The sequence below is a fragment of the Equus przewalskii genome, chromosome 13 (assembly GCF_037783145.1).
Source record: "Equus przewalskii isolate Varuska chromosome 13, EquPr2, whole genome shotgun sequence".
NCBI classification, from domain to species: Eukaryota; Metazoa; Chordata; class Mammalia; order Perissodactyla; family Equidae; genus Equus; species Equus przewalskii.
This window is the reverse complement of record NC_091843.1, coordinates 12,588,081-12,602,210: the sequence shown is the minus strand read 5'-3', so window position 1 is coordinate 12,602,210 and position 14,130 is coordinate 12,588,081. Positions and strand designations below refer to the sequence as shown.

General features: G+C 37.7%; 1 protein-coding gene across 5 annotated transcripts in view; it reads left to right on the top strand.

The window, feature by feature from the left end:
* TENM2 (teneurin transmembrane protein 2) overlaps positions 1-14,130 on the top strand; it is a 1,162,025-nt gene that overhangs the window by 262,056 nt on the left and 885,839 nt on the right. For all 5 annotated transcript variants that reach the window (XM_070569063.1, XM_070569066.1, XM_070569065.1 and 2 more), the window contains one exon: positions 11,999-12,298. In XM_070569063.1, the coding sequence (XP_070425164.1) occupies positions 12,073-12,298 (226 nt within the window). In that variant the 5' untranslated portion in view covers positions 11,999-12,072. The remainder of the gene's footprint in view (positions 1-11,998; positions 12,299-14,130) is intronic.

Here is a 14,130-nt window from a genome sequence, read left to right as displayed (position 1 = left end):
CAGTTTGGACCAGAAAGGGGGAAAAAAGGCATGGAATCAGACTAAATACCAATCTAACGTGGACTTGACTTTTCATTGCTATTCAGATAAGAATATACACAAACACAGTAGCTTGCGCTATGATGGCAGATATCTAGATTCATAGTGTACGTGTCGTCCCTTTGTGGCTTTTGATCATTGGAACTTCTAGCACATAGAAATCTCTTTGCATTTCACAATTCATACAATCCATAGACCACAGATCCTGGTTCTGCTCTCACTATTTCCTGTGCAATTCACTCCAGGGACCCTAACAGATTCTAAAAGGCAGCAACACGTAGTCTGAAGCTAGAGAGCAAAATACAATTGTGAATTTGCTTATCCTCTCTTGCTCTGGACATTAACCAGAGTTGGCTTTTTATCCCCAGACATATCAATATAACAGCACAGGGGAACAGAAAGCAAATTGCCTTTGACCTCTTATTTACTAGTGCATTAAATTACCAGGGCACTATCTTCTACTTTTGTAGATTTGAAACCAGATTTTCTTGGTCCACCCAGAGGTTACAGGGATTTTCTGTCTCTAGATATTTTGGAGTATATCTATGTTCAGACTTGTTCTTAAATGTTTCTAAGAAGAGAGACTGGAAATCTTCGAATACACACTGATTTTCACACTGTGTCCATCAGAGCCCTACTTGGGGGCAGGGGGATGCCAAGTAGGTGAGACTCTGTCTCCTTCCCCTGTCTCAGCTTCTCTCTCGCTCATGTGTAGGGTTCTCCATTACATTTCATTTGGTGCTTTCAAGGATGTAAAATAAACGACTGTCATGGAAGAGTTCTAATACACAGGAAAGGAGTCTGTGAATGCACTGGTTTTTAGGTCAACTTAGAATTTCTGCTTTTGGTAATAGGCAAAGCTTGCAGAGGAGTTAAGGATAAACGGACCATGTATTACCCATTACATCTTTTTAAACATAGAAACGTGGCACTTGCAATATTTAAGAAACAAGTAGGCAATCCAATTAACATGTTATCAGAAGGAGGAAAGATATTCTACAGGAGCTTTCTGATTGAGCTTTTAAAAAAATATGTTATTGAAGCTGGCCCAGGGACATTCCACTTCAGAGACCTGGGGTTCATTGGTTTGAATATTGGACATGGATCTACACACTGCTCATCAAGCCATGCTATGGCGGTGTCCCACATATGGAGTGGAGAAAGATTGGCACAGATGTTAGCTCAGGGCCAATCTTCCTTACCAAAAAAATTAAAAAGAATATTTTTTTAAACTATGAACATGCTCATAGAATGAAACTTTGCATTGGCTTTATAAACTATCTGTGACATCAGCTCAGATTAGAAAACAAGAGCAATGTTTTGTCACAATTTGAAATGGGGAAGAAAGGTGGTCACATTGATCTATATTCAGAACTGACAGAGTTCCAATCCATGTGGGCATCTGGGTTTCCTAGTACCATACCTCCCAAAGGTCTGCAGTCAGTATAAGACACAGATGTTCAAGCACAATGAAACAATGCCCGGGCTGTGATCAAACACCAATGCTGAGGGTGAGGCAAGCTTAAACAACTGCCTGCAGTGTTAGTTGTAACAGGAAAACAGTAGCTCTCCATTGGATGTGCCTAAAATTCACCTGTGCATCATTCATGCACATATTTACATACACACAGGTACACTTACGTATACAATAACACACATACACACACACACATACACACATCTCAAATGGGCTGTCAGTGATTAACAAGTCAACTCCCTTAAGTAGTAGGATAATCTGAAAAGTTAATAGTGAACAGTGTTACAGCTCATAGGATTAGTTAATTAGACAAAGGCTTGCAGGCAAGATCTCTGTAGTCTGTTCTGCTAAAGCGATGGAACCCACTTAGGCAACTGATGAAAAAAGCAGTGTGAACACTTCAAGGGAGGAAATGTGGAATGTAACAGAATAAAGCCTCAGCATAGCAGTAACGAGCTGGCAGAGGCATTGCCATCCAGTGATTGCCATTTGTCAGTGCCGGAAAAGGCAGAGGCTTGGGGAAAAGATTTATAATTTTGGTTACCATCTTTCCTACTGCTTCAAGGCAATTTTAATTACTTTTTAAAATCAGTCTCTAAACTTGCATTTCCCCTCATGAATTGTTGACCTTCACTTTCAAGGACAACTATGCAAAAAGCGCTTCTCCATAATAGATAATAAATGCATTTTATTAGATAAAGGATGGATATTTAGCCAAATTCGGATTAAGACCAATATCCTATTATTTTAGAATTGTCTTAAGAAGAAAAATATGTTGACAAATCCTGCTTCTTTCATTGTAACTGGCGCTTTGTGATCCTTTCCAGGGGCCACAACAGTGTTTCTATTTCCTTTACACCAAAGTCATAAATATAATGGGCCTATACAGGCCAAGAAGGGGGTTCAAATAAGTGAAGCTGACTAGCTATAAAATCAAAAGGAGTGGTAAGATGTTGATGATGGTATTGGCCATAATAAGAAGCACATGTACACAGTTTAAAATTGTAAGTAAGCTTCTAGATTAGGTATTTGTATTCATGATGAACTTTGAGCCCAGGTTTGCTGGATTGCCTAATTAAAATTTAAAAAATTAAACTTTTTACTTTGATATAACTGCAGAATCACATACAAATTCAAGAGATAATACAGAGACATCCCATAAACCCTTTAGGCAATTTCCACCAATGGCAATATCTTGCAAAAGTGTAGTATAATATCACAACTAGGATATTGACATTGATGCAGCCAAAATATAGAAAATTTCCATCACCACAGGATACCTCATGTTGTCCATTTATAGCCATACTCACTTCCCTCACACCCTCATATCCTCCTTAACCCTGGCAACTGTTAATCTGTTCTCATTTTTGTAACGTTTTCATTTCAAGAATGTTATATAAATGGAGCATACAGTATGTAACCTTTGGGATTGGCTTTTTTCACTCCGCATTATTCTCTGGAGATTCACCCTGGTTTTTGTGTATATCAATACTTCCTTCCTTTTTATTGCAGAGCAGTATTTCATGTCATGGGTGTATCAGAGTTTGTTTAACCAGTCACTCATTGAAGAACATCTGAGTTGCATCCAGTTTGGGGCCATGATGAATAAACATTCTGCCATAAACATTCATGTACATGTGAACACAAGTTTTTACTTCTCTGGGATAAAGGTCCTGCAGGGCACCTGCTGGGTTGTATGGCAGTTGCATATTTAGTGTTTTTAAAAACTGCTACTATTTTCCAAACTGCTACTATTTGCCATATTACATTTGGACCAGCAAGCAATCTGTGAGCGATTTAGTTTTTCCACATCCTGGCCAGTGCTTAGTGTTGTCACTATTTTTTTTTTTTCAGTTTTAGCCATTCTGACAAGTCTGTAGTAATATCTCATTTTGGTTTTAGTTTGCATTTCTCTAATGACTAATGACGGTGAACATCTTCTTGTGTGTTTATTTGCCATCTGTATGTCCTATTTAGTGAAATGTTTCTTCATGTCTTTTGCCTATTTTCTAATTGGATTGTTTGGGATTTTTACAGTTGAGTTTGAGAAATAATTATATATTCTCCACATTTCATCCTTTATCAGATAGATGTTTTGCAAGTAGGTTCTCTCAGTCTGTAGATTGTCTTTTTACCCTTTTACCCAGAGTAAATGTTACATTTTAATGAAGTTCAATTTTTTATTAATTTTTCATTTTATGAATTATGCTTTTGGTGTCAAGTCTATCTCCTTTTTATTCTAAAAGTTTTAGCATTTTTTCTAAACCTTTTCTAAAAGTTTTATATCTAAGTCAATGGATCCATTTTGAGTTAATCTTTTTTTTCAAGTGTAAAACTAAGCCAAGGGTCTTTTTCTTTCTTTTCCTTTGCTTTTTTTTTTTTTTGGCCAATGGATATCCAATTATTCCAGCACCATTTGTTGAAAATGCTATTGTACCTCCGTTGAATTGCTTTTGCATCCTCTTAAAAAGGCAGTGGGGCATAGTTTATATAGGTCTGTATCTGGGTTCTCTATTCTGTTCCCTTAATTTATGTGTCTGCCTCTCTGCCAATGCTACACAGTATTGATTACTGTAGCTAAATAACAAGCCTTATAATTGGGTAAGCAGATTCCTTGTTTTAGCTATTCCAGTTTCTCTTCTTTTCTATGTAACTTTAGAACCATCTTGTCTATATTTACAAAAATTTGTGCTGGGATTTGATAAAAATTTCATTCAATCTATATATCAATTTGGGGAGAATTGATGTTTTTGCTATGTTGATTCTTCCAATCCATAAACCCAATATGTCTCTCCGTTTATTTAGATCTTTAATTTCTTTCATCAGTGTTGTATAGTTTTCACCATATAATTTCTGTGCATGTTTTGTTAGACATATCTAAGCGGTTCTCTCTCTTTTTTTAAAGATTGTAAATAATACTGTATTTTGCATTCTGGCATCCATGTATTCATTGCAAGTATATTGAAATGCAATTGATTTTTGTATGTTTTTCTCATATCCTATGGCCTCACTGAACTCACTTATATCAGTTCTAAGAGATTTCTTGGGATTTTCTGCATAGACAGCCATGTCATCTATAAATAGCGAGGTTTTATGTTTTCTTTCTGCTCTGTATGCCTTTTATTTCCCTTTCCTGTGTTATTGCACTGACTAGAAGTTCCAGCACTATGTTGAATAAGAGTGATGAGAGCAGACATATGTTCCCGCTCTTGGGGAAGAGCATTTAGTGTTTCACCATAAAGTACAGTGTAAGCTGTAGGTTTTTGTTGATGCGCTTTATCAAGTTGAGGAAGTGCCCTCTATTCCGTTTTTTCCAAGACTTTTTATCATGAGTGGAGGTGGAGTTTTCCCAAATGCTTTCTCTGTGTTGATTGTTATTGTGTGATTTTTTTCTTTAGCTTGTTAATATGGTGGATTACATTGATTGATTTTTAAATATTGAACCATCCTTGCACCCGCAGAATAAGCTCCATTTGGTTATGGTGTATAATTCTTGTTATATATGTCTGAATTATATTTGCTAATCTAAGCATTTTTGCATCTCTATTCATGGGGAATATTCGTCTTTAACATTTTTTTTACCACCTTTGTCTGGTTTTGGTATCAGAGTAATAGTAGCTTCATAAAATGAATTGTAAAGTGTTCTCTCCTATTTTCTGAGAGAGATTTTGTAGAATTAGCATTAATTATTTTTTAAACATTTGATAGAATTCTCCAGTGAAATCATCTGGGCCTGGAGATTTTTGTGTGTTTGAGTTTTACAACTACAAATTAAATGTCTTTAATAGTTACAAGGTTATTCAAATGATGTATTTCATATTGGGTGAGTTGTGATATTCTGAGTTTTTTGAGGAGTTGGTCCATTTCATCTTAGTTAAGTTTATTTTTTTAGATTTCTTTGCCATATTATCTAAGAATCTTGTTCATGCTATCAGGGCCTCTGGTGATATCCCCTGTTTCATTCCCGATATGTGTAATTTGTGTCTTTTTTTCTTCGTCAGTCTTACCAGAAGTTTGCCAATTTTATTGATCTCTTTGAAGAAACAATCTATTTCATTGCTTTTTTGTATTGCTGTTCTGTTTTGAATTTCATTGAATTTGGCTCTTCATTATTTCCTTCCTTCCTCTTGCTTTTGGTTTTTTTTCTTTTCCTGGATTCTTGAAAACGAAGCTTAGATTATTGATTTGAGACTTTTTCTGTTTTCCAATGGACACATTTAGTTCTGTAAACTTCCCTCTCAGCACTGCTTTAGCAGTTTTTCACAAATTTTGATATATTTTCATTTTTCTTCACTTTAATGTATATTTTGATATTGCTTGAGACTACTTCTTTTACCCATGAATTATTTAGGAAAGTGTGGTTTAGTTTTCAAGTGTTTGGAGATTTTCTTCTTATCTTTTTGTTATTGATTCAGGTTTGATTCTGCTATGGTAAGAGAACATACTCTGTATGATTTCAATTCTTTTAAAATTTTTGAGGTTTTTTTTTTTATGGTCCAGGCTATGTTCTGTCTTGATATATGTTCCGTGGGCACTTAAGAAGGATTTATAATGTGCCGTTGTTGGGAGGAATATTCCATGAATGTTGAGTAGACCCTGTTGGTTGATGGTGTTTTGGGGCTCTTCTGTATTCTTCTTGATTTTCTGTATAGTTGTTTTATCATTTCTTGAGACTCTGGTGTTGGAACTCCCAACTATAATCGTGACTTTATTTTTTCTTTCAATTCTATCATTTTTTCCTCACATATTTTGCAGCTCTATTTTTTGGTACATACATATTTAGAGTTGCTATTTCTTCTTGGAGGATTGATCTTTTCATCATTATATAGTACCCCTCTCTGTCTCTGGTAATTTTCTTTGCCTAAGAAGTCCACTGTATCTGACATTAATACAATCACTTCTGCTTTCTTTTGACTAATGTTTGTACAGTCATGCATCACTAAATGATGGAGATACGTTCTAAGAAATGTGTGATTAGGCAATTTTATCATTGCGTGAACATCACAGAGCGTACTTACACAAACCTGGATGGTATAGCCTACTACCCACCTAGACTATATGGTACTAATCTTACGGGACCACTGTCATATTTTCAGTCCATCACTGACCAAAACAGTATCATACAGCACATGGCTGTATTAATTATCTTTTTCCTTATTTCTACTCTCAACATGTCTCCATTGTTATATTTAAAGTGACTTTCTTATTGATAGCATAGAGTTGGGTCATATTTTCTGATTGACTCTGTGGATCTCTATTTTTCAATTTCTGTACTTAGACCACTTGCATTTTGTGTAATTATTGCTATTTCAGGGAGTATGTGTGTCATTTTACTTTTCTTTCATTTCTCTTGTTCTCTCTATTTGTCATTTTTCTATTTTATTATTCCTCCTTTACTGTGGGCTAATGAACATTTTTTGAACTCCATTTTGATTTCTCTATAGCGTTTTTGAGTACATCTCTTTGTACAGCCTTTTTAGTTATTACATTATACCTACATATCTTATCACAGTTTACTGCGTCATTATTTTACCAGTTTGAGTGAATTGTGGAAACCCTACCTCCTTTTATGTCCTTTTATCCTTCCCCATTTATAACATAATTTCTTAAATGTGTCCTCTACATACTTTTGGAGCCTCATCAGACAATGTTGTAATTTTTTCTTCAACCATCAAAAATAATTTGGAAAACTCAAAAGGAGAAAGTCTATTGCATTTTCTGATATTTTTGCTTACCATGTTTTTCTTCCTTCCTGATGTTCCAAGATTTCTCCTTTTGTTGCTTCTTTTCTATTTTAGCGAATTAATTTTTGAACCATTCTTTTAGAACAAGTCTGCTGGTTACCAATTCTCTTAGTTTTCCTTCATCTGAGAGTGTCTTGTTTCTTCCTTCATTCTAGAAGGATATTTTCACTGGATATAGGATTCTGAGTTGAAAGTTCTTTTCTTTCAGCACTTGAAAAACATTGTGCCATTTTCTTCTGGCCTCCACGGTTTCTGATGAGAAATCCACTTTCATTCAAATTGCTTTCCCCTATAGGTAAGGTGTCATTTTTCTCTCACTGCTTTCAAGATTTTCTTTGTCTTAAGATTTAGAAGTGTGACTATCATATGTCTTGATATGGATGCATTTAGAATTACCCTGTTTGAGGCTTGCTCAGCTTCTTAAATGCGTAGCTTTATGTCTTTTGCATTTTGAATGTATTCAGCTGCTATTTTAGCACTTTCTCAGCCTCTCTTTCTCCTTTCCTTCTGGGACTCTGATGACATAAAAATTAGGTCTTTGTTATTATTCTACAGGTCCCTAAGGCTCTGTTCATTTTTTTCTCTTTAGTCTATTTTTTAATCTGTTGCATAGATTGGGTAATTTCCATTGTTCAACTTTCCTCATTCTTTCTTGAATCCCTCCATTCCACTCTTGAATTTATCTATTGAGTTTTTTGAATATTTTGTTTTCAATTCTAAAATTTTCATTGCAGTCTTTTTACATCTTCTGTTTGTTTGCTGAGATTTTCTGTTTTTATGATGAGACTTTCTATTTTTTCATTTGTTTCAAGTGTGCCCATAATTTCACTGAAACTTTTTATGATGGTTGTTTTACAATCTATGTCAAATAATTCTAACATCTTTGTCGTCTCAGTGTTAGCATCTATTTACTGCCTTTTTAAATTCAATTTGAGATCTTCCTAGCCCTTGGTATGACAGGCTGGGTTTTTTTATTATTATTATTGAAACCTGGACATTTTGGGCATTATGTTATGAGATTCTATATTTTACTTAAACCTTCTGTTTTAGCTGGTTTCCTCTAACACTGGTCTGTCAGAAGAAGGATCTCACCTCATTATTGCTAGGTTAATATAGAAGTTCAGCTTTCCCAGTCAGTCTTTGCCAGCATCCAAGGCCAGGGAGCTCCTTGTTAGGAGCAGGGAGGGCCTAGGAGGTGTGGGTTCTAGTTCCACTGATAGGGACAGGAGTGCCTCATTACTCCTTCCCACGTGGTATCTACTGACACTAACAACCACCAACAAGGGGACAGAAGAATTACCACTGGGAGGTAGTGAAAGTGCTAGCTCTCACTAGGCCTCCTCCTGTACCACCCCAGCAGAGAAGGAGAGGGGCATCTTGTTACCCCCTAGTAGAGGTGGAAGACCAGGCTCCCTGTGAGGATGACAAGGCTTCATTACCTCCCAAAAAAGATGAAAGTCCTGACTACCTTCTTAGCCTTCTCCGAAACCACTCTTTGGGGTTGGGGTGCCTTGTTTCTTCTTCATAGTGTGGAAATTTAGGCTCCCTTCTTGGTTTTTGCTGGTGAAGGTGGAGGTGAGGCTACAGTTTTTTCCATGTTATTTGGCTGAAGTAAGGTGGTTGCTATCTAAATGTCTTCTCTCTTATTAGGCTGTGTTTTTCATACTCTTTTGGCTAGAGGAAGCCAGCTTTTGTTGGAGCTTTTATTGTGTGCCCATTGATGTTTCTGGGTTGCTGGTGTCTTTAGGTCCAAGTCTAGGACATATAGGCCAAAAGAAATCCCAGGAACACACCACAGTATTGTCCCTTGGGTCCTGAGAGCCCTAGTTGGTTTGGCTCTGCTTTCCACCTTTCACACTGTTCTTATGTTTGCTTTATATACAGTGTCCAAGGGTTTAGCACTATTTAATGAGAGGAATAGGTAAAAGCGCATTTATTCATTCTTTTTGGATGCAGAAATTTTTAAACTGCCCAATTTTTCATGACAAGCTGCAGGTCTAGATTTCAATATGAATTCTCCTGTTTCGTCTTTTAATATTGAAAATTAATTTTTAAATAACAGGCAGGCTACATGCAAAAATGTCTGTAGGCCAGTAGTATGTGTGTGCTTTGCTCAGATCCCTAAGAAATTAGCTTTTCCTGACTAAGATTTGTCATTTCTTACCTCATTATATATAAATTTCTATCATTTACTCAGAGGTGACATTGCTGACATACTTAACTATCAAGGGCATAGCCAAGAAAGAGGAATTTAGCAGGAAAAGATCACTGGGCAACCAAATTAGGCATCAGAATGTCAAAACACGAAAGTTCTTGTACTTTATAAATAGGTAATAAGCCTTTAGGCTTCCATTCAGAGCGTGATTTTTAGAAAATAAAATAAAATCACATACACACACATAGAAAATCAGCCCACTTTCCAAAGCATGATGCGAATTGGAGGAGATAGGATGTCGTGAGTCAGAAACACTGAAAACATTAAAAAGTAAAAACTTACAGTGAAGCAGGAGAGAGAAAAATTATAAAATCCACTCAAAAGATCCAGTCTCCCTAAAAACCACTTTTGGCTCTTCAGTGTTGGTACACACAGCCTCGCAGAGCCTCCGTAGGTGCTGGAGGTCTTCCTTTGTTGGTATGTGTGTAAGTATTGAGATTTATACTTGGAACTTTGCGTTTCATGGATTTATATTCGTATCTCTACCCTTTATCTTATGCAAGTCTGTAACTACTTAGCTAAGAAAAAAAGATTTTAATTATTCAGAAGAGAAAAAAACCCTACTTCTTACAGAGCCCCTACCACGTGGTAGACAGTATATTGAGAACTTGACCACAGTATCTGTTTTGATTTTTACAAAAACTCTATGAAGTAGATACTGTTATTTTCCATTTTCACTGATTGAGAGACTGAGTTTGAAAGGCCAGGAGTAATTTTATGGACGTTCTGGCTAGTCAGTGGCTGTGATAGGATTGGCCTCCAATCGAGACCTCAATGGCCGTCCTCTTAACCAGCCTGTAATGTGGATTCCAAAATGTCGAGATCACAAGTTGGAAATCAAGAGAAGAGATATTGGAATCTAGAAATTGCATCAATGTTAAGGTACTTGAACTGACTAAGCAGCAGCAAAATCTTCCATGCCGTCATTGACTATTTCTATCCTTGAAGCACGTCCCGTGGTCTTGACTGGTGTCTCTTAAAGGTGTTTCTCAACTTCCTGATTCAGGGACTGTAGGCTCCAGGAAACTATTTGATTTTTTAGAAGTGACTGTGGCAGCTGTATGACTATGCTTGTTGTTTACAACTGGTGTGCCCTCTTTTTCATTGCCAGTTGTCAAACAAAATTGTCCACAGTTACAGGCAATATGTGATCAAGTATATCAATAGTATATTAGGACAGTTCTTGAGATCCAGGAGGACTCTTTGGTGTGAAAATACAAGGGAGAGGTAACTAGGCTTCTGCCATCTTGAGACAGACGCTGTTCACATTACTGCGAGATGGGCAAGCCCTTTGGTATACACAGGCATCTCATTACAGTGCGGTAAATAGCCAAAGAAGAGCAGAGAGGTTCAAAAGTACAGATCTGCTCCCCAAGTATTTTCTGACATATTGAGGAGGTAGTGAGAAACAGCAGTCTGGAAAAAAGTAATTACCCAGGCTCTGGATTGTATTTTCCAATTTAATTAAAATTCATATTTGTCCATTCTGTCCAGGCCCTGGCCCTGTGATTCATGCTATTTTACATGGCCAATGAAATCAATAAGAGCCTATTATCTGGCACTTGGAGGCGTCTAAGTGTTTTGTCATATTTGCTGGGCAGAAGGCTAATGTTTTCTGAGGGAGGTTTGGCACGCGCTTCTAGGCCCAGGGTGTCAGGCGACAGTCTGTGGAGCTCCCTGGTTGCCAGTTCATGTGTTAGAGAGGTTCCTTTCCATCAGCTTACCTGTTGTACTCAGTGCTCTTTCCTATTTTTCTTTTCCACAGTGGATATCCTAGCAATGGAGGGGACAGTGTGGTTGGGCTTAGGTTGATGATCAGGTGCTTCTGCCAGTTAGACCTCTTGTCAGCAAGATCTCCTGTTGGTAGGTGACTAGGGAAAAGAAGTGACCAGGTGTGTCTTAGACATAGATTTGCAAAGAGAGAAAACTAAATAGGAGTTTCCTGAAGGCTCATTAAAGAAACTGGAGGCAGACTGTTCGCATGTCAAGAACGCCTTATATTATCATTCTCCAGAACCAGCTAGGCGATTTTGTGTGGGTTGAATTGACCTGGTATCATTGCAAAGTATCAGCAGCATATATTTATGCCTCAACACCTTTCTTTTATTTTTATTTATTTGTTTTTGATATTTGTTTTTCCCTAACCATTCTATAGCAAAAAGAGAATGTAATTTAAAAAGGATAAAATCAGTTTTGCTTTGAACCACTTCATAGTAAGATCTTCCGTTAAGTAATAGACTTATCAAGTCTTCTGTGCACATATAGAAAATAAAAAAAAAATGTTATTTTGCTATTACTTTTTTCCCAAATCTATTAAATTAAACAGCAAGAAAATTAATTTACTGTATCGAGTTTTTCTATTTGGGTTGATTGTTTAAGTATACATTAAGCATTTGCAAAAGAGATTACGCAGCCCAACCAAATTTGTCTTTTTATGTTTTTATCTGAGACAGAACATGAGTGAGAATTGAAGGCAACATTTCTTATACTCACGGTCATGGGTTTCTCCTTTGATATTTTTAGGTGGCAAAGTGACAAGTGCCAAAACTCAGGCCTGACTTTTCTGAGAGCATCGGTGTTCTGCCAGATCTAGAATAATGGATGTAAAGGACCGGCGACACCGCTCTCTGACTCGGGGGCGGTGTGGCAAAGAGTGCCGCTACACGAGTTCTTCCCTGGACAGTGAAGACTGCCGCGTGCCCACGCAGAAGTCCTACAGCTCCAGCGAGACTCTGAAGGCCTATGACCATGACAGCAGGATGCACTATGGAAACCGAGTCACAGATCTCGTTCACCGGGAGTCAGACGAGTTTCCAAGACAAGGTATGTAGAGCCGACCTCGCTGACTTACTCGGAGTTGTCTTACATTCTTGACTTGCACTGTGGTGCATTGATGACTGAGGTTGGTGAAAATTGGGAGCAAAGCATGCTGCATCAAGTGCCCCATTACAGTTTAGTTTAAGAGACGATCCCTTTCATCAACCCATATCAAACTCCTATGGGTATTACAGAAGTGCTTCTTTTTCCTGGACGCTAAATTTTTTGAGAATTGGATGGTTGCTTTTAGAGACCCACCACGGTGGGTTTTGACAGATGCAACATACAGCAGAGCCTTGGCTCCATTAGGGATATTCCTCGTGAATCATGAATCCCTCTCCTGTGGAACATGCGCAATTATCTGTGGTTCTTAATCTATTCTCCTTGCATTCCACTCACGAGCCTCCAGGGGCTCAAATTTCTACTGCTTTACACATTGCATTTCTCAGTTAGCTTCTCTTTGAACAAATGGTGTATTGATTAAAACATATTCCAAACCGACCCCCCCTTCCCATATAATAATGTGTAATTTCTACCTCTCAAAAATGTGGTGTTACTTCTGAGCTACACATTTTCCTTCCTGTGTTTCAGAGCACAGGTGAACACATGCATATTATTACCCAATTCCATTGATATAGTTCTCTGTCTTCCTTCACCAAAACTTAATTTTCCCCTAGTATCTTGATTTCTTTGGGGAGGAGAGTTTTTTTTCCCAAGCACTGACAGTTGGCTTTCTCTTCATGTCCAATAACCATGAGGAATGTGGTTCTCGCTTGTCCAGGGTTGCTGTCAACGTATGGACATGGGGACTAAAGCAAAACAGCGCTGAGAAGCCGTCTGGCTAAGCTGATTCACTAGCTCCACGGCTCGCGCTTTGTGTACCAGCCTCCCTGTGTGTGTAATTTACATTAACAGCTTAGCAAAATTACAAGTGACTGCACAAAAATACAGGGCGTCCGCTGGGAAGGGTCACTCTGCCAGGGCCGTGGGTCGAGGCCCTGCCTGCTAGGATGTTGTATCAGTGATTCTTTATTTCTTGTTCCATGTTCTTGGCAGTAAATGTTGCAACTTACTTAGTTCCTAATGAAATACCTTAGCTTGTGTCTTAGTCCTTTCCGGCTGCTATAACAGAACACCATGAACTGGTGGCTCATAAACGACAGACGTTTATTTCTCACACTTCTGGAGGCTAGTAGGGCCAAGATCAGGGCACGAGCAGATTTGGTGACTGGTGAGAGCTCTCTGCTTGGTTCATAGCGGTCTTTTCCTATGTCCTTATAGCTGAAGAGGGTGAGGGAGCTGCCTGGGGCCTCTTTTGTAAGGGCACTAAACCACCTCGTCATGGCTCCACCCCCATGATCTAATCACCTCTCAAACGCCCCACCTCCGAATACCACTGAAGATTAGGTTTTAATATAAGAATTTTGGAAAGTCAGAAACATTCAGTCTATGGCAACTTGGAATTTCATTCCTGGTTTCTTAGCTTCCTTTAGTTACTTTCCTTGTCTTTTCCTTGTTTCTTAGAAACATATATGGTATGTTCTTAGAAACATATATATGTTTTATATATATATAGTGTTTATATATATATAAAAGCTACAATCCATTGGTTTTTCTAAAAAACGTGTCTCACATACTCCCGGTTTAGCCTAGCTCCAGCTTTTATATTTAACAGAATATTCTAAAACATCAGAGAGAAACAGTTAAAATTATGTTTCCATTGCAATTGTAGACACTTGCAGGATACAATTTTTATTTAATCTTCACTCTTATTTTCTGAGTTATCTCCATGTAAATGAAACACATTTCAAACAGGGGGAGGGTTGCTTGAAAATTGC